Consider the following 26,270-nt stretch of genomic DNA (forward strand, 5'->3'; position numbering starts at 1 on the left):
ACAAGCCAAGACCTCTCCAATATATACAAACAAGTATGTACATGTATGTACATGTGCTTACAAACAGATCAGTAACAACTGTCAAACACAGCCCACAGCTGGGTGATGAATTCTACTAAGCATTAACTGGAGTTCTTCAGGAATAGGTTTAGGATGTACATTATAGGAACAAGAGGAAGTCATTCAGCCCCATACACCTGTTCCTCCAATTGTTTTTATATATTCATTCACAGCATGTGGACAACAAAGGCAAGGCCAGCATTTATTGCCCATCCTTAATTGCCCTTAAGAAGGTGGAGGGGAGTCACATTCTTGAACCGCTGCAGTCCATGTGGTGAAGGTACACCCACAGTGCTGTTAGGGAGGCAGTTTGACTCAGTGATGATGAAGGAATAGTGATATATTTACAAGTCAGGCTGGTGTGTGACTTGGAGGTGAACTTGCAAATGCTGATATTCCCATGTGTCTGCTGTCCTTGCCCTTCTAGGTGGCCATGGGTCTGGGTGGTTCTGTCCAAGGAGCCTTGGCAAGTTGCAGCAGTGCATCTTGTAGATGGTACACACTGCTGCCACTGTGTGCCGGTGGTAAAGGGAGTGAATGTTTAAGATGGTGGATGGGGGTGCCAATCAAGATTCAGATCGTGGCTGATCTGTACCTTAACTCCATTTACCCGGCTTTGCTCCATATCCCATGATACCCTTGCACAATCTATCAATCTCAGTTTTGAAAATGTCAAGTGTGCACTACCACTGAACCAGGGCTTGAAAGGTGTGAACTCTATTCCCAATTAAATTTATTATGGGCAGTTTCAATTCAATTAAATTGAAAGGCTCCAAGGGTTAGGTTATGAAGAAAGATTACATAACTAGGCTCGTATTCCCTGAATATAGAAGGTTTATGGGTGATTTGATTTGACGTTTCTCAAATTTTGAAAGGAATTGATAGGGTAGAGAGAGAGAAACGTATTCTGTAGGTGGGAGTGTTGAGGAAAAAGGGACATAACCTGAAAATCAGAGCCAGGCCATGCAGGAGGGAAGTTAGGAAAACACTTCTTTGTGAAAGGGTGAAAGAAGATAAAGCAATTTAATTAATAATTTTAAGTCTGAGATCGATGGATTTTTGTTAGACAAAGGTGTAAAAGGAGGATGGATGAAGTTAAGATATAGATCGGCCATGATCTAATTAAATGGCGGAAGAGGCTCAATGGCCTCCTCCTTTTCCTATGTTTCTGTTTTACAGGAAGACAACCACAGTTTCTTGCCGATCATTGTGGATCTATTTTGATTTCTCTCTCACAGAGGGAAGGAGGACTCTCGTGGCCACTTTTTGGAAACACAAAGACTTCCAGAAACGACAATGCCAATTTCGTGGGTGCAAACAAGTTAGGCCCAATCACGACCAGGCTGAGTTCAGCTTGCACACCTTGGCACTGTTGACATCGCTTTGCGCCAACCATGAACTTCAAACTGTCTAGCAGCTGGCTGCCTTCGCATTGCTGTGTGCTCCGCTTGAAATCGGTCTGTGCTGTCAAGTAAAGGACATGTGGCGTTCGTTTCTTCGTTTCTTTGCTATCTGTCACTAACACCAAGAGTTTATTTTTGTAAATGAGCAGTCAATTATATCAGGCAAAAAGGGATAGTCATTAGTCATTTGCATTCATGTCTATTTCAAATGCCATTACAGCATTTTCAGCATCTGCTTTTAATGGGTAGAAACAGCTTTGTTTACAAGGTTTACACCTTGTTAAACTGCATTGAATGCAGGAACAATGTAGGTAAATAACACCTGGTTAATGTTCAGTACCTTCAGTACTTAAGCCCTTCAAATCCACTCTAGATGGTGACCCCCACATCACCTTACAGTTTATACCAAGAACTGACTGCAGTTTAAAGAAAAATAATTACATTCCATGTAGTCTTGTTGAGTTTATTTGTAATCTACAGCATTCCTGTTAACTAGATTACTGTAATAGTTTGATGTTATACTAGCCATCATGTACAGCCAATCCCATTTGCACAACATGTCTGATATAATTACATAGAATGTACTACACAGAAACAGGCCATTCAGCCCATCTGGTCCATGCTGGTGTTTGTGCTCCACACGAGCATCCTCAACTCACCCCATCAGCATATCCTTCTAGTTCTCTCTCCCTCATGTGTTTATCTAGCCTCCTCTTAAATGTATCTATGCTAATCACCTCAACTACTCCTTGTGGTAGCGAGTTCTACATTTTCACCACTCTCTGGAATAAGTGGTGGGGGACTGTACTAGTAGATCACCCATGGCATTGCTCGTAGATAGAGCACTATCCTAATGTCCGAGCTATTAATTTAGCTGGTCATTTTAAGGCCTCACCTGGAGGGAAGTTTTTTTTTAATTGGGATCTGGGCGTCGCTGGCTAGGCCAGCATGTATTGCTCATCTCTAATTGCCCTTGAACTGAGTGGCTTGCTAAGTCATTTCGAGTGCAGTTAAGAGTCAATCACTTTGCTATGGGTCTGGAGTCACATGTAGGCCAGACCAGGTAAGGACAGCAGATTTCCTTCCTTAAAGGGAATTAGTGAACCAGATGGGTTTTTACAACAATTGACAATGGTTTCATGGTCACCATTAGACTAACTTTCTAATTCCAGATTTATTAATTGAAATCAAATGTCACCATCTGCTGTGGTGGGATGCAAACCCATGTCCCCAGAGCACTAGCCTGGGCCTCTGGATTACTAGTCCAGTGACATTACCACTACCTCCTGCCAAGGTGATCTAAAAGCAAAGGTTCAGCGGTCAATTAGGAACTAATTCTCGTTGATGCTTTTCTAGACGGACAACTGCTTGTCTGCTGTCCTTGGGGAGGTCAGGTTATCTTAAAGTCAGAAAAAAAAGTAGTGAATAACTGGCCGTTCATTTCTTTTCATATCTCTGGTGTTATACAAAGCACAACATCCCAGGGTTCTGATGGACACAATCAAAAGTTTATACAGATAGACAGCAATCTGCTACCCATTTCCAAATGGGAGTTTAATGAAAACAGCATTCTGTTAAAAAGAAAAATGTACCCTGAGGATAAGATGTTTCAGTTCATCATCTGATAGAAAAGCAGGTTTGTAGTTAGCCTCTGTATAAGCATTTGTGGCTCCTGAAATCACAAAAACGGGCATAAAGATAGATATTAATCAAGATTGGATTGAAAATGTAATTCAACTTCCAACTGTTAAGAGCAGTTTTGATCACAATCATATACTCTATAAATGTTATTTTACTTTGATATTTTACTACATATATTTTATATAATGTGTATACTTCCTCTTGTCAAACATTTGTCACAATTTTTACATCAGTGTGTGTCTGATTGCACAATGGCTACAAAATTATTACATTCTATTCTTCAATTTTCCAAACTGTTTTCTTGAGCTGCCATACTTCAATCCCAACAAACTTCAGAAAAGTGCTACTGGATTCTAATCTCTACCAGCTGCAAAAATGTCACCGTATGCAAATTGGCTTTTAAATAGAACCTTCTGAAGTTTATTGGGGTGACTTGTACGGCACATAATGTCTCCAAATTCTAGTTTCAAAAAAGGAAAATTAGAACATGATATCTAACTGTAAATACCCTAAAACTCTACTGAATGCAAGGATATTCATCTTTACTGCCGAGTGTCAATTTGGCTCATTTCAGAAAATACTATTTTGTGACACAGTCTATGGGCAATTTGAGACATGAGATGTGGTGAGTATAACGAGCTTGGGAGGAACAGGTGACTTTGGATCTATGTTTCCCAAAGCTCTCTGTCACTGGGGGTTTTTCCTCACCTCATGTCCGGGGCTGTTGCAGACTCACTGATGAAGATTGATTTTTTTTTCTTTATTCATTCGCAGGATGTGAGTGTAACTGGCAAGGCTAGTATTTATTGCCCATCTCTAATTGCTCTTGGCACAGTTATGGTGAATACAACTGAGTGGCTTGCTCGGCCATTTCAGAGGGCAGTTAAGAGTCAACCACATTGCTGTGCGTCTGGAGGCACATAGAAGCCAGACCGGGTAAGGACGGCAGATTTCCTTCCTTATAGGATACGAATGAACCAGATGGGTTTTTACGACAGTCCGGTAGTTTCATGCTCACCATTACTAAGTCTAACTTTTTATTCTAGATTTATTTAATTATTTGAATTTAAATTCTCCAGCCACCGTGGTGGGATCTGAACTCGTGTCCAGATCATTAGTCCAGGCATCTGGAATACTAGGTCAGTAACATAACCACTATTCACCGTAGCCAAACGCTGTGATTAGTCAACAATTCCATTGTTGCTGTATTGGGGATAGTGGAAGGCGAACTAGTTGGATCTGGGTCTTTTCCAGTCTAGCAATTCTAATGTTCCCTAAACATTGCATGGAAACAACAACATAATTTTAACACTGGAAGATCTACACAAAAATCGAACAAGCCCTGGGTTGGTTTGAGGGACTTGGCCATCACTGAAAACGATGACATTTCACTTGCGAACTCCTCACCTCGTAAGGTCTTCATGTGCTGTACAGCCATCCTAAGCACGGTGAGTTTGTCCAGTTTTCGTGACATGGCATTGCACGTTGGCACCATTGACGCCAACTCATCAATAAAACTGTTCATCTTATCCCGTCGCCGCTTTTCAATCTGGCTATGTGCCTCTCTGAAAATTGAACAAAAGGATGCGATATTTCTCCTGGATTGAGCTCAACAGAAATTTACGTTGTAAAATGATGTCAGTTGGTTGCACTTTCACTGCTATTCTACAATAATTGGGATTTAATACTTTTAAAAATTATTTTGATGGGGTATGAACATCACTGGCAAGGCCAGCATTCATTGCCCATCTCCAGCTTCCCCGAGAAAGTGCCAGTGGGCCTTCTCATTGAATCCCTGCAGTGTGTACAGTGACGATAATTGCCTTATATCCAGGTCCATTGGTTACTGGCCTCGCCACCCCCGCCAATGGAAACGGTTTCTCCCCATTTACTCTATCAAAACCACTTCATGATTTTGAGAATCTCCATTACAATCTCCAGCTTTCCGTCGCAGCTCTTAGCAGAACAATCCCAGCTTCTCTAATTGGGATCCTGGGCTTTAGAGATAGAGTACAAAGAACTGGATGTTTACCTGGCATTTTTCACTCTCCCGTGCTGGTCTGTACATTCCATCCTAGATCAGGAGACATATAAAGATATCGTAAGACCATTGTATTCACAGAAAACTTCAATGGGCTCAAATGCTCAGGTTGTGCGAAAGAAATGAAATTTAAGCATTTAGGATTGCAGAATAGAATCCATTTGCATTATTCAAATGATTGCTTGCCCTGGTCTAAATTAAGCATTCTCCTTTAAAATCAATGCTGTGCTTAAAAAATAAAGTTCAAGGAAAGTCCTAAAAACAGGAGCTCATGTTTCTGGGCGTGTTGACGATGACGTTCTGCAAGGCCGTAAATTCTGAATCGAAGCATCGCAGGGCTGGATGTGGGTTATAGCTCTTCAGCAAGCTACCTTTGTCTGGCTTGTTAGATCCAGGACTCACATTTAGAGACAAAGATTCTTGAGGGTCATCCATCTAAACTCTCAGCTACAGAAACTCAGGAATAAAAACTGAAAACTGAAAAGACAGGGCTTTAATTTGCATTCCCATACAAGGGAGGCACATTATAGCATCATACAGCACAGATGGAGGTCATTCGGCCCATCGTGCCTGTGCCAGCTTTTTGATAGAACCATCCAATTACTCCCACTTCCATGCTCCTTCCCCAGACCCCTGAAAAAGATTTCCCTTCGAGTATTTGTCCAATTCCCTTTTGAAAGTTACTATTGAATTTGCTTCCACCGCCCTTTCAGGCAGTGCGTTCCAGATCACAACAACTCAGTGTAAAAAATCCTTCTGGTTCTTTAGCTAATTACCTTAATAACAAAGGCGCAAGCAACAACCACAACAAGTTGCATTTATATGCCACCTTTAATGAAGTAAAACTACCCAAGGTGCTTCACAGGAACGTAATCAGTTAACATTTGACATCCAGCAACATAAAGGGATATTAGGACAGGTGACTAAAAGTTTGCTCAAAGAGGTTGGTTTAAGGAGCATCTTAAAGGAGGAGAGAGAGGCGGAGAGGTTTAGGAAAGAAATTCCTGAGATTACGGCCTAAATATCAGAAATTAGACATTCAAGGACAGCCTAGCCAGCAACGCCCACTTCCTATGAATGATTATATAAAATAAAAGAATAACAGTTCAACTATTTATCTATCTCTTCAGAATTATACCATTAACAAGAGGCACCTTTAAAAATTTGGCCAGAAGCAAAGCATAAATTGTTCCTAAGTTTTTGTTAAACTAAAAAATTGAAAACAGTTTGACTGTACCTGCTGTGTTGGTCCTCTTTGTCAGTGTCCATCCCATCCCTGAAAGCAACACAAACAATCTCTCGAGGCTTTCCTCTGCTTCAGATTGTGAATAATAAATTGTAGAATGATTGATTTGCTTGATCCAGCCGGTCGCATCTCAAGTACCAACATGGACCCATGCAGTCAGTCAACACAGTACTCCACCTAAATCAAATGGGCACTTGCATACTTACTAAGGAGAGAGAGCGGGCGGCGGGGGCCGGCCAGGTGGGTGGGCGGCGGGGGCCGGGCCCCAGGGAGAGCGGGCGGCGGGGGCCGGGCCCCCGGGAGAGCGGGCGGCGGGGGCCGGGCCCCCAGGCAGAGCGGGCGGCGGGGGCCGGGCCCCCAGGCAGAGCGGGCGGCGGGGGCCGGACCCCCAGGCAGAGCGGGCGGCGGGGGCCGGACCCCCAGGCAGAGCGGGCGGCGGGGGCCGGACCCCCAGGCAGAGCGGGCGGCAGGGGCCGGACCCCCAGGCGGCGGGGGCCGGCCCGCTGTCATTTAACGGTGCCCATTTGATGCAGTTCATTTCTGCTCCAAACCGCGACCACACACACACACTTCAGGAAGCTAAATAGCTTCACTTTTTCATACTTACTCAAATGAAAAGTCACCAAGTCAGAAAAAAATAAGGACAATAATTTTTTTTCAGTAACAGATAAATTTATATGGGTTTAAAATGCTTGATATTAGGCGGTTACCTGTTTGTCAGGATCAGAGGCTTCCAATCACCATTTTCAACTGAACGCATTTCATAGCAAATCTCATTTATTTTCAGGATGATAATTCCTGAACAACTACCTTCCCCACCAAGGTCTCTGACTTGGCTCAGTTCGGAGTCAGAGGCCCAGTCAGAGGTTTGTGCGTACAATCCAAGCTGATGGATGCAAAATGTTGCATGGCACTATTTCAAAGAAGAGCAGGGGAATTCTCCCAGTGTCTTGGTCAATATTTAATTGCTCAAACAATATCGCAAAAAAAAAGTTTAGCTGGTCACTGTTACATCGTGGGAGCTTGCTATGCGCAAATTGGCTGCATTGTTTTGTGCATTACAACAGAGACTACACTTGAAAAAGTTCTTCATTGGGGATGCAGCAAACTGTAACTCCAAACCCATCAATAACATTACCCAACAAAATGCCCTGCTCGAAAGGCTGGTAGAAGCAGATTCAGTAGCAACTTTCAAAAGGGAATTGGATAAATACTTCAAAAGGAAAGGTTTACAGGGATATGTGGAAAGAGCAGGGAGTGGAACTAACTGGATAGCTTTTTCAGAGTTGGCACAGGCATGATGGGCCGAATGGCCTCCTTCTATGCTACATCATTCTATGATTTTAATTTTTTTTGGGAGATTGGCAAAGGGAGAAGAAATCTGAACAGGTCTCAGGACCTTAAACTATTCAGCAGTAGAGCAATAGTTATAGGATGGACACCATTGCAAAAGGTCAGTCAGCATAAATCTTTGACCGAGATATCCAATTTATACATTATTGTTGAAAATAGTTTGCTGATTGAAAACTCTGCCACTGTTCTCAGCTTTGGACTTGACCATCCTCAGGGTTCAGTGCCTGAAACACTTTTGCTACAATGCTAATATTATGGTTTCTACACCAACATCTATTTCACACCTCCAACTAAATTAAGAGAAAGATCCCTGAATGTGTTTATGTTTAGTTTAGAGATACAGCACTGAAACAGGCCTTTCGGCCCGAGTCTGTGCCGACCATCAACCATCCATTTATACTAATCCTACACTAATCCCATATTCCTACCACATCCCCACCTGTCCCCTATATTTCCCTACCACCTACCTATACTAGGGGCAACTTATAATGGCCAATTTACCTACCAACCTGCAAGTCTTTTGGCTTGTGGGAGGAAACCGGAGCACCCGGAGGAAACCCACGCAGACACAGGGAGAACTTGCAAACTCCACACAGGCAGTACCCAGAATTGAACCCGGGTCGCTGGAGCTGTGAGGCTGCGGTGCTAACCACGGCGCCACTGTGACAAAATGTGACAAGGTAACAAATCTATACAGACATACCCAGCAATTAAAAGTTCTGGGATCCCAATTTTTCTTTTTCATAGCAAGATGCTGCCTTGGAGGTCATCTGAAATTGAACCCAGTAGTTCATAATTCCATTAAGATGCCAATTAAACTGCACTACTTAGTAAGGGACAGAGTTAGGAGTTGCCAACCCTCCAGGATTGACCTGGAGTCTCCAGGAATTGAAACTTAATCTCCAGGGCATCGCTGCGAGCAAACACAAGAGAAAAATCAAAGGGGGCTTTAAAAATTTGCAATTTTTCTCCCCATTTTTTCACCCCCTCAGTTGATTAAAGAAATATTGGAAATGGGACAGAAAGACTTTGTTTGACTGACAGTCGAGAATCATCCAACCGGGTGACAAAGAGTCCGCCTGCTTTCTGTTTGGCTGTAGAGAGGTGGGCTCCATGAGTGGGTGGGTGTGTTGGGTGACTAATGGTGGGAGTGGGGGGGTGGGGCAGTTGGAGGTAGGGGGTCATGTGATGAAACTTCCAGGAACACATCCGACCAGGGCTGGCAATCCCTAAGCAAAGTAAGAGCTACCTGATGCCCCAGTGCGTGCTGCACTCCCTTGCTTCCCTGTTCGGCAGGTGGTGACCATGCTTGCACATGTCCCAATACAAAGAGCAGAGTCCCAGGTGACCACAGTGTCTGAGACAGAGATGCAAAGGCAAGATACTCAACATGTAGTACTTCCTTACTTGTGCTACAGCTAAAGGTCTCTACAGAAGAGAGAACATTGAGGTGAAACTTAGCAGCCCTTGCGTTTCCGGAGTTCTGGGTTTAGATCAAGCCTAGGAACATCAGGAATAGGATGAACAGCATTCAGCCCCTCAAGTCTGTTCAACTATTCAATTAAATCATGGCTGATCTGTACTTCAACTCCATATCCCTCAACAGCCATACCCCAAAAAAATCTATCCAGCTCAATCTTGAGAGCTCCAATTGAAATCCAGCATCCCCAGCCTTTTGGGGGACAAAGTTCCAGATTTCCATGACTCTCTGTGAAGAAATGCTTCCTGACATCACCCCTTTAACAGCCTAGTTCTAACTTTAAGATTGTATCCTTTGTTCTGGATTCCTTCACAAGAGGAAATAGTTTCTCTGTACCTACTCTATCAAATCCTTTTAACATTTTAAACACTTCACTTCAATTAGATCACCTCTTAATCATCTATACTCCAGGGAATACAGGTCAAGTTTATGCAACCTTAAATAATTTAATGTTTCCAGCCCAGTCTGTTTCTGGTGAATCTGCACGGCACCCCCTCCAAAGCCAATGTATCCTTCCTGAGGTACAGTGCCCAGAACTCAACACAGTATTTCAGGTAGGGTCTGACCAATGTCAAGTAAAAATGAATCACAGCTTCCTCCCCTTTGTAATCCAGCCTTCTCCACATAGAGGCCAACACTGCATTAGCCTTTCCCATGGCTTTTTGTACCTGTCTACCAGCTTTTAATGATTTGAGATCTTGTACTCCCAAATCTCTTTGCTCCTCCACAGTTCCTAAGTTTGCACCAATTAGACAATGCGCAATTTATCTTTCTCAAATCCAAAATGCATGACCTCACGCTTGCCTACATTGAACTCCATCTGCCATAGTTTTGCCCACTCAGCCTGTCTATGTCTCTTTGTAATTTTTTGCTCTAATCAACATTACTTACTGTCCCACCAAACTTAGTGTCAACTGCATGTATCTATTCCTTCATCCAACTATTTAAAGCTACAAAAACAACATTGACTATACTTCAAATAAAATACTTTATGGTTATAAAGCATTTTGGGATATCTAGAGAAGGAGAAAGATGCTATATAAAAGGAAGTTCTTCCTTTACTCTGGTCACATTGAAATCAGGTGCAAAGACAAAAGGTATAACTGACATCCACTCTAATTAATATATGCATTCTAGCATGTAGCATCAACATTTTCTATTTATTAATACATTATGCACATCTGAACTTCAATGTTCGAATCTGACTAATCAAAATGAATTATCTGAAACAGAATCTTACAGTTTTTAGATTCAAAACTAATCAACCAAATGTTTAACTATGCAGGGTGATCTGCTGTGGCATTGTTCATGGATAAGCTGGTATCTGAATCAAGTTGTAATATCCACTTTCTAACATGCCACTGCTCAAGCACTTTGTGCTCAGACTAAATGGCCTCTTCTTAGCTCCCTGACTTTGTTCAAAAACTTCCCAACAGCTTCACACTAATTTAGTTGCTCCCTAAATGGGTGTCATCACTGAAGAATGTACCTCAGACCACATAGTCCCTTTCAGGACTGCAGGACATTTCAAAGCGCTTTATAGCCAATGAAGTACTTTTTGAAGTGTAGTCACTGTTGTAATGTAGGAAACACAGCAGCTAGTTTACACGCAGCCAGCTCCCACAAACAGCGATGAGACAAATGAGCAGATTTTTTTTCAGTGCTGTTAACTGAGGGATATATATTGGCGAAGAGACTGGGGAGAACTACCCTGCTCTTCCTTGAAGTAATGCCATGGGATCTTTTACGCCCACCTGTGAGGGCAATTAGGGTTGCGGTTTAGCGTCTCATCTGAAAGACATCACTTCCGACAGTGCCAGCGCTCCCTCGGCAGTGGCACTGGGACTGCCAGTCTGGTGATGTGCTCAAGTCTCTGGAGAGGGACTTGAAACTCACTTAATAGTAAAACTAAAGCCTGTAATAGTTTTATGTTCACGTTAGTCCAGATACCCCACCCACCACATCCCCTTGTCTGTCCTCCTCAAAGGGTGAACAAAGCCAAACTGAGAAACGGAGACTGTCAAATCTACTCCAGGACATAAAAGAAAAAAAAACAAGAGGGAAAATCCTCTCAAAAGTTTGCAGAAGGGGAGATGTTGAACTGAAGACAAAATCATCGCTGTTTAAACTTACTGATAATCTGTGGAACTTCCTTTGCGTTTCCGGTTAAAGTCCATGCCTGTTGTGCCCAAGGAGCTCAATATCAATCCACTTGGATCAGTCGCGATAAAATCATTTATTGTTGAGGATATGTCCATATTCTGGTCTGCCATTGGATGATCTGGAACATATCCAAGTACAGAATTACAATTATTTTTAAGTCAACTGACCACCCTATTGTTATGCATTTCCTCCCACTTTCGCCCCAAACTAAGCATCCCCACCCCCACCCCCAAAAAAAAAAATCAAGTTAAACAGGTAACCACTTTTCAGGGCCCTGCAAGTGCAGGTGACGGGAGACAGTTAAGTTCAAGGGTGACTTTTCCTTTCATCTTCCAGCTCCGAGTGTCTTGGTTAGTCTCCAGGCATCACCAGATAACAATATGCTGGAGACAAGAATTTGCACCAAGTGAGGAATCAGATTGACAAAACACACATCCTGCCATTCCAGGCCTCGAGTGTGTAATCCAAGCTGACACTCCCATGAAGTACAGAGGGAATGCAGCACTGTTAGAGGTGTCATTGTGAACTGCGAGGAGGGTAGTGTAGAACTTCAAAAGGACATAAACAGGTTGGTGGAATGGACGGACAAGTGGCAGATGAAATCTAATGTAGAGAAGTGTGAAGTGATTCATTTTGGTAGGAAGAACGAGGAGAGACAATATAAAATAAAGGGTGCAGTTCTAAAGGGGGTGTAAGAGTGGAGGGACCTGGGTGTATATGTGCATAAATCATTGAAATTGGCAGGACAGGTTGAGAGAGCGGTTAATAAAGCACACAGTATCCTGGGCTTTATTAATAAGAGAATAGAGTACAAAAGCAAGGAAATTATGTTAAACGTGTATAATATACTGGTTCGGCCTCAACTGGAGTATTGTGTCCAGTTCTGGATGCCACACTTTAGGAAAGATGTGAAGGCATTAGCAAGAGTGCAGAAAAGATTCGCGAGAATGGTTCCAGGATGAGGAACTTCAGTTACGTGGATAGATTGGAGAAGTTGGAACTGTTTTCCTTGGAGGAGAAGGTTGAGAGGAGATTTGAAAGAGGTGTTCAAAAGTATGAGGGGTCTGGACAGAGTAGATAGGGTGGCAGGATCGAGAACAAGAGGGCACAGATTTAAGGTAACCGGCTAAAGAAGCAATAGCAACATGAGGAAAAACTTTTTCCATGCAGCGAGTGGTTCGGATCTGGAAGGCACTGCCTGACAGTGTAGCGGAGGCAGATTCAATAAAGACATTCACAATAGGGAATTGGATTGTTATCTGAAAATGAAGAATGTGCAGGGTTACCGAAGGCAGGCGAGAGGCACTAGGTAAATTGCTCATTCGGAGAGCCAATGCAGAAACGATGGCCCAAATGGCCTCCTTCTGTGCTGTTAAATTTTTATGTTTCTAGCTCTTTCCAGCTAGTACAGAGAAACAAAACTAACCATTCAGTCAATCGGTGTAAAACTGTTCCCTCACCTCTTTCCCCACTTCAGGTGATGGAAAGAAAGAAACCAACCCTTCACCCCAATGCGCGTGCACATTACCGTCCCATCTCTAATCTTCCTTCTCTTTCCAAAGTCTTTGAACATATTGCCTTCCAAATTCGTTCCCATCTTTCCCAGAACTCCATGTTTAAATCCCTCCAATCAGATTTCCGCCCCTGCCACAGTACCGAAACACCTCTTTGCATAGTCACAAATGACAACCTATGTGACTGTGACAAAGGTAAACTATCCCTCCTCATCCTTCTTGATCTGTCTGCAGCCCTTGACATGGTTGACCACGCCATCCTCCTCCAACGCCTCTCCACTGTTGTCCAGCTGGGTGCGACTGTTCTCACCTGGTTCCATTCTTATCTATCTAATTGTAGCCTGAGAATCACTTGCAAAAGGGATACTGGATGGCCACTTGAAGGAAATAAACTTTCAGGAATGTGGGGATCGGGCAGGGGAGTGGGCCTGGCTGGATTGCTGTGGAGAACAGGCACAGACTCGATGGGCTGAATGGCCTCCTATGACTCTCAATCTTTAATTCCTGGAGACTCCAAGGCAATCATCGAGAGTTGGCAAGCCTACAATGCAGCTTCACCAAAACTAGATTAAAGCTAGCTACTGGGAAAAGTCCTTTGGGGTTCCTTTTCTACGTGGGGAAACAATTTCTCATCTAAAAGGTGTGTCCCGCAACCGATTATCACACTGCTGTGTTTTTAAAAAAAAATTGCTCTCACTAGGCTGGCATTTATTGCTCATCCATAGCTGGCCTGAGGTGGTGATAATGGGCAGAGGTTAGTCCATCCTAGCTACCTGGGCCGGACAGAGGCATGCCCAGCTTATTTTGCAGGGCTGGACAGAGGGATGTAGTTACAACTATTCTCATCCATTTTTTCAAGAACAATTTGGAAAAGATCTCTGGGAAATTCCCCTCCAGGCAAAAGGCGATCAAACAATAGACCATGGTGATTGGGGGAAGCTAATCATTGGTCAATAGTGAGACTATCAATAGAAGGAGGAGGAGGAGATGAAGACAATGAAAGTTGCCTTTATATAGTGCTTTTAACATTGTAAAATAACCGAGTGTGTTATTGGGAAGGGAGAAGAAAATAACAATCCCCTTGGATTACAACTCATGGGGAAAAAGCTGAAATCTAGTAATGTTTAGGATGGGAAATTACTAATCTTAATATCTGGCTGTTCATATTCTACACTAGTTAATTACAGTTTGAAGAAATACAATATTTTGCTATTGGTGAGTGTAGTGGGTTTAAAGATGTACGATAAATCATAGTTATTCAGATACCTTTGACCGGACCTCCCAAACCCACAACCTCTACCACTGAGGAGGACAAGATCAGCAGATGCATGGGAACACCACCACCTGTAATTTCCCCTCCAAGTCACACACCATCCTGACTTTGAAGTATGTCGCTGTACCTTCGTTGTTACTGGGTCAAAATCCTGAAACTCCCTCCCTAACAGCACTGTGGGCGTACCTACACCACACAGACTGCAGCGGTTCAAGAAGGCAGCTCACCACCACTTTCTCGAGGGCAATTAGGGATGAGCAATAAATGCTGGCCTGGCCAGCGATACATACATTGAAAATTAATTATAAAATATAATTAAACACCATACATTTCCACCAATCAGCTATTCACAGTTCAAATTAAGATCAAAGTACTGCAACCACTCAGGCTTATGCTATCAGCATATATTTCAATACAGCTTTATACACCTAAATTGAGTACAGCTGTAACAATATCTACTAAAAGTTCTTGCATAAGCTGCCTACACTCAAAAATAGAAACAGCTTCCCAACAACACACAAAGAGCCAGGGAGCTTTATGAGAAAACAGAAATTAGCCAATTATCAGAGCCAAGCTCGTTGCCAAGATACGTACATAAAAGGCTATTTGAATACATGCCATCTAGGCCAGTTCTTGATTAAGTTCCCTTGTGAAATCGAAGTAAATGCCAATAGTACTACCCTGGAAACGCAGCAGTTTATTTTATAGGTCGCTCCCCTCTCCTTTTGATAACTTGGACAGCAATTTAATCATTCTAAAAGGCAACCAACCCTTCAGTCGATTTGAAGTGTGCCAAAGAGAATTCACGCAGCCAGAGCAGATTTTCTCTCCTCTCGACTGCTGAAGGAGCAGTCACGTGACTGGTTTAATCACACACCAAAGCTGATTGCGTGGTGGGGCAGGCACCTCTGCTGAGCAGCAAATCAAGGTCAACTGTAAAGTAGGTCAGATGAATCAGCCGCTCAGGAAAGAATCAGTGCTATCACCACCCAGTCACTGCTGAATTAACCCTGGTCTGACATAGTGAGCTCTGACTCCTGAGGGTATACTCACATATTAGAGGTAAATCGAGGTACACAGATCACTAAAAAAATCGGGACTCAGGTTGATAAGGCCATGAAAAAAGAAAACAATGCACTGGGATTCATTTCTAGAGAGTCAGAATTAAAAAGCAGAGAAGTTATGTTGAACTTGTATCGAGCCTTGGTTAGATCACATTTGGAGCACAGTGCACTGTTGTGGTCTCCATGTTATCAGTAGGATGTAGAAGCACCAGAGAAAAGTGCAAAAAGCCGAGAGGTTATATCGATCAGGAAGGATTGAAGAGGCTGGGGCTCTTTTCTCTAGAAAAGAGAAGGGTGACCTGATAGAGGTGTTCAGAGATTAAATAAATAAAAAATAAATAATTATGAAAAGGTCTGAAGGGTAAACTCAGATGTAAGAGAGCAGAGAGATTTTGAGGTCCATGTATAAGAATCACTAAAAGTTAGTGGAGTGGCACAAAAAAAAATGTAAAGTGTGAATGGAATATGTGCTTTTTCTCAAGGGGCTGGAATGCATAGGGATAAAGTTTTGTTACAATTATAGGGAGCTCTGATTAGACTCCATCTGGATCACAGCATTCAAATCTGGGCACTGCACTCCGCAAGAATATATTCGCCTCGGAGAGATGCAGCTAAGATTCATCAAAATGATAACGGAGCTAAAGAGTGAAATTATTAGGGCAGATTGCATAGACTAGGCTGTATTCCCTTGAATACAGAAAATTAAGAGGTGATCTGCTTGAGGTGTGGAAGACCAAAAGGTTGACAGTTTCTCTCTAACTACCCTATTTCCTCTGGTGGGGGAATTCAGACCAAAAGGGCATAACCTTAAAATTAGAGCCACGGGCGATGTCAGGAAGCACTTCTTCACACAAAGGGTAGTGGAAGTCTGGAACTCCTACCCCCAAAAAAGCTTGTGGCTGGGGAGGAGGGTCAATTGAAAATTTCAAAACTAAGATTGCTAGATTTTTGTTGGGTATGAGTAGTAAGTGTTACAGGATCAGCCATGATCTAACTGAATGATCAAACGGGCTCAAGGGACTAAGTGGCCTTCTCCTGTTCCCATCAGCAACACTTACAAAGAAGTCCTGTAATAGGAGTGCAAACAAACAACTGCAGGAATTACATGCAGAGCAAAATATCTAAAGGGCAGGGCAGGAGCGTACGTGGATGGAAATGGAAACTGCACACTTAACTTCCACGCTTTCCACAATCACCTCTCGACATTTGCACACGTGCAAGATGGAAAACAGAACTAGGAACATAGGAGCAGGAGTAGGCCATTCAGCCCATCGAACCTATCCCACCATTCAATATGATCATGGCTGATCATCCACTTCAATGTCTTTTCCCAACACTATCCTCGTATCCCCTTAAGTCATTGGTATTTAGAAGTCTGTCAATTTCTGCTTTAAACAGAGTCAAAGAGAGATACAGCACCAATATAGGCCCTTTGGCCCACCGAGTCCGTGCCGACAATCAACCACCCATTTATACCAATCCTACATTAATCCCACTTTTTTTTCCCCTCTCACATCCCCACCTTCCCTCAATTCTCCTACCACCTACCTACACTAGGGGCAATTTTTTTTTTCTATAATGGCCAATTTACCTATCAACCGGCAAGTCTTTGGCATGTGGGAGGAAACCGGAGTACCCGGAGGAAACCCCCGCGGTCACAGGGAGAACTTACAAACTCCGCACAGGCAGTACCCAGAACCGAACCCGGGTTGCTGGCGCTGTGAGGCTGCGGCGCTAGTCACTGCACCACTGTGCTGCCCTTATTCAATGACTGAGCTTCCACAGCCTCTGGGGTGGATAATTCCAAAGATTCACAACCCTCTGAGTAAAGAAATTTCTCCTCATCTCCGTCCTAAGTGGTTTCCCCCTTATTTTGAAATTGTGTCCCCTGGTTCTAGACTCCCCAACCAGGGGAAACATCTTAGCTGCATCCACCCTGTCTATTCCTTACGTATATTGTCGGGTTCAATGAGATCACCTCTCATTCTTCGAAACTCTAGAGAATACAGGCCCAGTTTCCCTAATCTCTCTGCAAAGGACAGTCTTGCCATCCCGCGAACAAGTCTGGTGAACCTTTGTTGCACTCCCTTTATGGCAATAATATCCTTCCTAAGGTAAGGGGACCAAAACTACACACAGTACTCCAACTGCAGTCCAACAAAGGTTCTATACAATTGAAGCAAGACTTCACTACTCCTATATGCAAATCCTCTTGCGATAAAGGTTAACATACCATTAGTTTTCCTAATTGCTTGCTGCATCTGCATGTTAGCTTTTAGTGACTTATTGACAAGGACACCCAGGTCCCTTTGTACATCTACACTTTCTAATCTCTTACCATTTAAAAAATACTCTGCACATCTATTCCTCCTACCAAAGTGGATAACCTCACACGTTTCCACATTATATTCCATCTGCCACGTTCTTGCCCACTCACCAAGTCTGTCCAAATCCCCTTGAAGCTGCTTTGCATCTTCCTCACAACACACATTCCCACCTAGTTTTGCGTCATCCACGAACTTGGAAATACAACATTTGGTCCCCACATCGAAATCATTGATATATATTGTGAACAGCTGGGGCCCAAGCACTGAAGCCTGCGGTACCCACTAGTCACAGCCTGCCAATGCAAGAACGACCAGTTTATTCCTACTCTCTGCTTGTTAACCAATCCCTAATCCATGCCAGTGTATTACCTCCTATCCCATGTGCTTTAATTTTGCTAACCAACCTCCTGGGGGGACTTTATCAAAAGCCTTCTAAAAACCCAAGTATACCACGTCCACCCGTTTATCAATTCTGTTAGTATCATCCTCAAAAAACTCCAACAGGTTCGTCAAACATGATTTCCCATTCATAAATCCATATTTACTATGCCCAATCAGATTATTATCAAAGTGTCCATTTATCACATCCTTCAGAATAGATTCGAGCATTTTCCCAACGACTGATGTAAGGCTAACAGGTCTGTTAATTCCTGTTTTCTCTCTCCCTCCCTTCTTAAATATTGGGGTAACATTTGTGATCTTCCAATCTGCAGGAACCGCTCCAGAATCTATAGAATTTTGGAAGATGATCACCAATGCATCCACTATCTCCATAGCTACCTCTTTCAACACTCTGGGATGTAGAATGTCAGGTCCTGGGGACTTATCAACCTTCAGCCCCATTAATTTCTCCAATACAACCTTCTTACTAATACTAATTTCCTTCAATTCCTCATTCCCCCTAATCTCTCGGATCTCTAATTCTGGGAGATTTCTTGTATCTTCCTCAGTGAAGACAGGCACAAAGTAATCATTTAGCTTCTCTGCCATTTCTCTATTCCCCATTATAAATTCTCCTGACTCTGCCTGTCTGAGCCAAACGTTTCCTTTTTACGTACCTGTAGAAGCTTTTACAGTCCGTTTTTATATTTTTGCACATTTACATTCATATTCTATTCTCCCTTTCTTTATCAGCTTCTTCTTCCTGCTTGCTGTATTCGAAAATCCTCCCAATCCTCAGGCTTATTACTATTTCTGGCAACTTTATCGGCCTTTTCTTTTAATCTTATACAATCCTTTAACTTCCTTTGTTATCCACGGTTGACTGCCTTTACTTTTGGGGATTTTGTGCCTAGAAGGAATGTATAGTTGCTGTAAACTATGTAATAATTCTTTAAAGACTATTTAAAAACAATAGACAAAGGAAAGACTATTAAAAAACGTTCTGGTGTATACGCTTTTGGAACATCAATGATGCTTCATCGGATACTGATCATTGTTTTCACAGATAGGTAGAACAGTTAAGTAGGGAGGGAGTGGGGCAAATACATAGTCCCTTAATCCCTGTGACAGTCAGGAGGTGTGCAACCTAAGGCACAGGAATCTGAGGTGGATCAGGAAGTCCCGAACTCTAAGAGGGCAGTTTTCCAACTTTGTGCTTCTAACAGAGATCCTCATCCACTGACAGCACGTGCCAGAAATTTGGTCACATGGCAGCAACCGATTTTATGGCCATTTAAATTATGGGAAACTGGTGATCTTAAAAAGAAAGAACCTGCATTTATATAGCACCTTTAATAAACCTCAGGATGTCTCAAACCTCTATAGCCAATTAAGTACACTTTTTGAAGTGCACTTTTGCATTTCTTGTAATGCAGCAAATGCAGCAGATAATTTGTGCACGGCAAGATCCCACAAACAGGAATGTGATGATAAAAAGTTATCTGTTTTTGTAAAGTCATGTTGATTGAGAGATAAATATTGGCCAGGACACCAGGGAGGACTCCCTTGCTCCACTTTGAAATAGCTTATGGGATCTTATACATCCACCTGTGAGGACAGACAAAGCCTCAGTTTAAAGTCACATCCTAAAGATGGCACCTCCAACAGTGCGGCACTTCCTCTGTACTGCACTGGGAGCATCAGCCTAGATTTTGTGCTCAAGTCTCTGGAGTGGGACTTGAACCCACAACCTTCTGACTCAAAGGTGAGAGGGCTACCCACTGAGCCAGGGTTGACATCAAACATCATGACTAATGTGAGCTTCCTTCAGTTGGTAGCACTCCCACTCCCAGAAATAACTACTGCAGCTTGATTTTGAGCTGAACTTGCAGCTTTTCTTTTGAGTATGATGCTCCGGTTCCTGAGAGCTAACCTGCTCACACACCCACAGTTCAACTCATTATTCACTGACTTCACTCAAACATGAGCATTCAGCAAAACCAGGAAGCTAGACAGCTTGGCAAAACAGAAGCAATGAACAGGACTGCAACAACAGCATGTCGGAGAGTTGGCATGGTAACAGATACAATGGAGTAACCTTACCAATATCTTAGTGCTAGCACTTACGTCAACTCATTTTGGCATTATGATTTCCCTTATATGGTTGTGCCATTTGCACACAATATCATTTGGCGTCTTAACAAAATAAGTTAAGAGTAGGAAACTGCAACGTGTTTTGATTTTGAGACAGTGAAGGGGGAAGTAGGGTGAAAGGAGGATCATGCAAAGGAGCAGCTTCAGCCATGGCTCAGTGGGTAGCACTCTCGTCTCAGAGTTAGAAGGTCGGGGGTTCAAACCCCACTTTCGAGTACAAAATCCAGGCTGATGCTCCCAGTGCAGTACTGAGAGTGTGCTGCACTGCCACAAGTGCCAACTTTCAGGTAAGACATTAAAACAACTGCCCGCTCAGTGGATGTAAAAGATCCATGGCATTATTTTGAGGAAAGCTTGGAGTTCTCCTTGTCAACATTTATCCCTCAACCATCAGCAGCAGAACAGATTATCTGGTCATTATCATGTTGCTGTGCACAAATTCTACACTGCAATAATGACTTCTTCTTTGGCCTCCTTATCTCGAGAGACAATGGGTAAGCGCCTGGAGGTGGTCAGTGGTGTGTGGAGCAGCGCCTGGAGTGGCTATAAAGGCCAGTTCTAGAGTGACAGGCTCTTCCACAGGTGCTGCAGAAAAATTTGTTTGTCGGGGCTGTTACACAGTTGGCTCTCTCCTTGCGCTTCTATCTTTTTTCCTGCCAACTGCTAAGTCTCTTCGACTCACCACACTTTAGCCCCGCCTTTATGGCTGCCCGCAATAATGACTGCACTGACAAAAAGTACTTCATTGACAGTAAAGCGTTTTGGGACACCTTGAAGTCATGAAAGACACTATCAATGCAAGTCTTCCTTTTTCAAACTTAGACGGGATAAAAAGAGAAATGTATAGACTGATGTAACGTAGAATGTTGCGGCAGTTGGGGCAAGAACAGGTGGTGATGTGGGGTAAGTGTCCACAGGAGGCGGTGATGGGGTTGATGTGAGGAAGGGTCAACAGGCAGTAGTGTTGGGGGAAAAAGGGCAACAAAAGGGAGAGGTGATCAGTCCAATTAGACAAAACCATACTTACATCTTATATAACTTTTGACACAAAAGATCTTGTGGGGGAAAAAAAAACCAACTTGTCCTTGAGGAAAGGAAACCTGCTGTCCTTATCTGGTCTGGCCTGTGTGTCAATCCAGGCTCACACCAATATGACTGACTCTTAACTGCGCTCCAAAGTGGCCCAGTGAACTACTCAGTTCTATCAGCACCTTATCAGGATGACAAACATTTGGACAATAAATGCTCACCTTTCCAGTGGTGCTCATACCTTGAGAACAAATAATGATAAAGATCTAAAAGGTGTGTGACACAAGAGGTCACACAGTATTTGTATTCACTTTCTTTTCTTTAAAACATAATAGACCTCCCATGGTGTGGCAGAGAATTTCATAGTACTTAGAGCACAGAAACAGGCTATTCAGCCCAACTGGTCCATTCCGTTTGTGCTCCGCATGAACCTCCTTCCACCCCTTTTCATCCCACCCTATCAGTACATCCTTTTATTCCTTTCTCTCTCACGTGTTTATCATGTTTGATCTTATTGAATGACAGAGCAGGTTCAAGCAGCTGTACGGTCTACTCACTTCTATTTTTTTTATATACTTATTCTCTTAACCACACCTATACTATTCACCTCAACTTCTCCATGTGGTAGAGAGTCCCACATTCTCACAACTCTCTGGGTAAAGAAGTTTCGACTGAATTCCCTATTGGATTAATTAGTGACTATCTTCTATTTATGGCCCCTAGTTTTGGTCTCAACCACGAGTAGAAACATCTGCTCTAAAACCTCTATCTGGTCACCCCTCAAGCTGCTCTTTTACAGAGAGTGTGATCATGTGTCCTCTGAAGATGGACTCTGATGTTTAGCTGTGAACCCAGTCTGCACCTTTTAAGGTCACAACTCTTAAATTTCTTTGCAGACTTGCTTTATGGAACTTAGCTCCAGAGATTGAAACACTCATTAAGATATGGAACGTGGGCAGGGGCTGACTTGAATTTCTGATGTCAAATCACTCGCATTGACTGGAACTTGCTCGAGTTCCATTTGGTGGGGTGGGTGGAGAGGTGTCAGAGATGAACGTCTTAGAGTAATCTCTTAGAAGTGTGTTGGGCTGGCAGTAATGTTCTTGATGGGCCGAATGGCCTCCTTCTGTGCCCTAAATGACTGTTTGGACTTGTTTCACGCGCCAATCTGAAACTTTAGAAATATGATGTTAATCTTCAGAAAGATGGCCAGAAGTATTGGGGAGTGTGTGTGTGTGAGAGTGTGTGTGTGTGTGTGTGTGTGTGTGTGTGTGTGTGTGTGTGTGTGTGTGTGTGTGTGTGTGTGGTGGTCGGAAAGAGTGTCAGTGTAAATGTAATGAAAGGCTTTTCTTCAATTGCTATTGGAAGACATTTTTTTAAATGTTTTCTAAAAGAAATAAAGCAACCAGAGGACACTATTACAATGTCAGTAACACAGTAAGTAGAGGACACATCCCACCAGGTCCGTATATGTAGAAATCACAACACAAAAGCAGTCCCTGCTGGCATTTATCCTTCACTTTGTAACTAAAGGGAATCTTCCCATTACGTTTGCAATGTCAGAAACAGTAATCAGTGGGAATCTTCCTGTGATGTTTACAAAATAAGTTCCAGTAACCAAAGGTAGCCTTCCCATCACATTAACGGAGAGAGGAAATTAACCGACTATGCTTATAACGTTGCTAAAGAATGCCCATCACAACAGATAACTGCTATTAAGACTAAGCATCAGATATGGATTTCACTCAAAAGGTCTCCGAACTGCAAGTTAAACCCTTAAAATTTAGAGAATAATGAACAGTGACACCCAGCATTAACTGGTGATCTGAATGGAGTTTGGATGACTTATTTCCATCACACAGAGGTTAGTGCCTTGAGGTCATTCCCCATGATTTCACATACTAGATACTAGGTGTCAGCCATGGCTCAGTGGGTAGCATCCTCACCTCGGTCAGAAGGTCCGCGAGCTTGAGCTTTCCTGGAAGACTTACGCACATAATCCAGGCCGACCCTCTAGTGCAGTACTTTTTTAAAAAATTCTTTCATGGGACGTGGGCATCACTGGCAAGGCCAGCATTTGTTGCCTATCCCTAATTGCCCTTGAATTGAGTGACTTGCTGGGCCATTTCAGAGGGCAGTTAAGAGTCAACCACATTGCTGTGGGTCTGGAGTCACATGTAGGCCAGACCAAGTATGGATGGCAGATTTCCTTCCCTGAAGGACATCAATGGATCAGATGGGTTTTTAACAATAATCGATGAATAATTCATGATGACTAGCTTTCCACTCCAGATTTGTATTAATTAATTGAATTTAAATGCCATCAGCTGCCGCAGTGGGATTTGAACCCGTGGCCCCAGGTCATTAGCCTGGGCTCCTGGATTACTAATTCAGTGACATTACCACTACACCGCCGTGTCTGTACGGAGGGGATGCTGCACTGTTGCAGGTGCCATCTTTTGATGATACATTAAACCAAGGCTCAGTCTGCCCTCTTAGCAAAAGATCTGATGGCCACTACTCCTGGAGGGGAGATAGAAAGTTCTCCTGGTGTTTCAGCTAGCATTTATCCCTCAACCAACATCAGTAAAATAGATTATCTAGTTGTTTAACTAGTGCTGTTTGTGAAACCTTGCGCTTGACAAATCGGCTACTGCATTTCCATACAATATTCCAGTGACCGTGCTTCATTGCCTGTGAAGTGCCGAAACCTCCTGACATTATGAAAGGCATTTTATATGCAAATACACATACCTGACACAGGTGCTAAGGCAGTCATCAACAGCAAAGGTACATCTTGTACAAGATGAGCCATATTAAAAGGATTTAAAAAAGGACACTGGTTTTTAGTTTACAATGTAAAATGGGCAGAAATGCACAAGGTAATTCTCAGAATACCAGAATTAATCAATCAGTCCATATAAATCATGACACTGAACAACAACTTGCATTTATATAGTGCCTCGAACATATCCCACTGAAAGCCACGTGAGGGTGTATTAGGACAGGCGATCAAAAGCTTAGCCAAATAGCTAGGTTTTAAAGAGCATCTTAAAAGGAGGCAGAGAGAGGCAAAGAGGTTCAGAGAGGGAATTCCAGAGCTTAGGGCCGAGGCAGCTGAAGGCACAGCAAGTTTACTATACAATAAATCAATTGCTAACCAGAAGATTACAGATAATGCAAAGAGAAAATTAAGACAGCATACAAAATATACTTTTGGGAGTAGCTTTATGGAGCTCAAACATGCAAAATAAGGCATTTGCCCTTTCCCACAACTATTCATAAGTGTTAACATTTCTTAAAATTGAACAAGTTCACAATCAAATTGTTCTGAAAATGATTTTCACATAAAACACAACACAATACAAAACATTCACCACATCAACAGGCCGTAAACGATCTACACCTCAAATGCTAACTTGCCTCTTTTTCTTTTACAGATGGACTGGCCTGTCCAGCATTGCCTGTTTTTAGTTTCAGATTTGTAAAATATAAATAATATACATTTTTAAATCACACCAAACCAACAAGCCTCCTTGATCTGCAACAATATGCATATATATAGTGCCTTTAACATAGTAGAAAGTTTCAAGGCACATTACAAGAGTGTTATCAAAGAACAAAGAAGAAAATTACAAAACATTAACAGGCCCTTCAGCCCTCCAAGCCTGTGCCGATCCAGATCCTCTATCTAAACCTGTCGCCTATTTTCTAAGGGTCTGTATCTCTTTGCTCCCTGCCCATTCATGTATCTGTCTAGATACATCTTAAAAGACGCTATTGTGCCCGCGTCTACCACCTCCGCTGGCAACGCGTTCCAGGCACCCACCACCCTCTGCGTAAAGAACTTTCCACGCATATCCCCCCTAAACCTTTCCCCTCTCACTTTGAACTCGTGACCCCTAGTAATTGAATCCCCCACTCTGGGAAAAAGCTTCTTGCTATCCACCCTGTCTATACCTCTTATGATTTTGTACACCTCAATCAGGTCCCCCCTCAACCTCCGTCTTTCGATTGAAAATAATCCTAATCTACTCAACCTCTCTTCATAGCTAGCGCCCTCCATACCAGGCAACATCCTGGTGAACCTCCTCTGCACCCTCTCCAAAGCATCCACATCCTTTTGGTAATGTGGCGACCAGAACTGCACGCAGTATTCCAAACAAAATTTGACATGAAGCCATGTAAGAAGATATTAGGACAAGTGTCCAAAAGCTTGGTCAAAGAGCTAGGTTTTGAGGAGCATCTTAAAGGAGCTGGAGAGGCAGAGAATTTTAGGGAGGAAGCTCCAGAACTTAGGGCCTAAGCAGCTGAAGGCAAGAATGCTGATAGGAGCAGGGAAAAGTGCAAATGGCCAGAATTGGAGGAGTGCTGCGATCTCAGTCTTTAAACCCCTGTACCAGTGATCAGAGAGACACACACACAGAGTACCAGATCCCAGGAAAAAATATCTGCAGCACAAAAAAAGACATTTGCATCACAGCAATTATGTGATAGCTGACTGATGCAGTGCAGGCTGAAAGTTGTTTACTGTTAAAAAGGCAGAGAGAGGGGGAATGGCTCATCTGTCAACTCAGGAAGGGGAAAACACAAACTTTAACCTTTGTTAAAAGCCCAGATTTATTTTTCTTTTGAACTGATAGCAATTCGTGCAATAGTGCAAATGCAGTAGGGGCTGTGGGTGGAGGTGCATTGGCTCTGGTTCCAGGTATGTGTAAACTGCATTAACGAGGGGAAAGAGACAGAGAGGAGGGGGTTAAAACCCTCCAGTCTGCATCCTGAAGGGTAGCACTGGGTTACTCACCTTGTAGAGATCGGGTGAACAGGTGCCGGCAGCTCTTCCCTGCCCCAGGTGTGCTGTCTTGTCGCCAGCTTCAAAGCACCGCCGCCGCGGATACAATGTCGCAACCCAGGTTCCACTGACCTACTTCCAGCCGCTGACGTAACCGCTGACCTGGATCCGCCCGAGCCCCGCCCCCTCCTGTCAATCACCGCCCCTCCCCAGTGGACCAATCACCGCGCCGCTCTACCGCTCAGCGCTGCGCCAATGAGGAAACACCTTTCTACCCCATCTGGCCCCGCGCCAATCGCCGCTCGGCTCTCAGCGCCGGCTCGGTGCGCACCAATCAGAAGACGGCACT

General features: G+C 43.2%; 1 protein-coding gene across 6 annotated transcripts in view; it reads right to left on the reverse strand.

The window, feature by feature from the left end:
- Positions 1-26,065, reverse strand: part of LOC137377194 (basic helix-loop-helix ARNT-like protein 1) — a 73,090-nt gene extending 47,025 nt beyond the window's left edge. Inside the window, exons 1-6 of one of the 6 annotated variants that reach the window (XM_068046661.1) lie at positions 25,934-26,065; positions 11,358-11,505; positions 6,383-6,460; positions 5,137-5,178; positions 4,512-4,669; positions 3,056-3,135 (exon numbers count right to left, since the gene is read on the reverse strand). In XM_068046661.1, coding sequence (XP_067902762.1) covers positions 3,056-3,135; positions 4,512-4,669; positions 5,137-5,178; positions 6,383-6,460; positions 11,358-11,497 — 498 coding nt within the window. In that variant the 5' untranslated portion in view covers positions 11,498-11,505; positions 25,934-26,065. Of the gene's footprint in view, positions 1-3,055; positions 3,136-4,511; positions 4,670-5,136; positions 5,185-6,382; positions 6,461-11,357; positions 11,506-14,768; positions 14,793-14,944; positions 15,003-25,933 lie in introns of those variants that run through there. The other 5 variants (XM_068046662.1, XM_068046663.1, XM_068046660.1 and 2 more) reach the window with 5 other exon arrangements.
- Positions 26,066-26,270: the final 205 nt, after the last annotated feature.

Source organism: Heterodontus francisci, chromosome 14 (assembly GCF_036365525.1).
Source record: "Heterodontus francisci isolate sHetFra1 chromosome 14, sHetFra1.hap1, whole genome shotgun sequence".
Lineage (NCBI taxonomy): Eukaryota > Metazoa > Chordata > Chondrichthyes > Heterodontiformes > Heterodontidae > Heterodontus > Heterodontus francisci.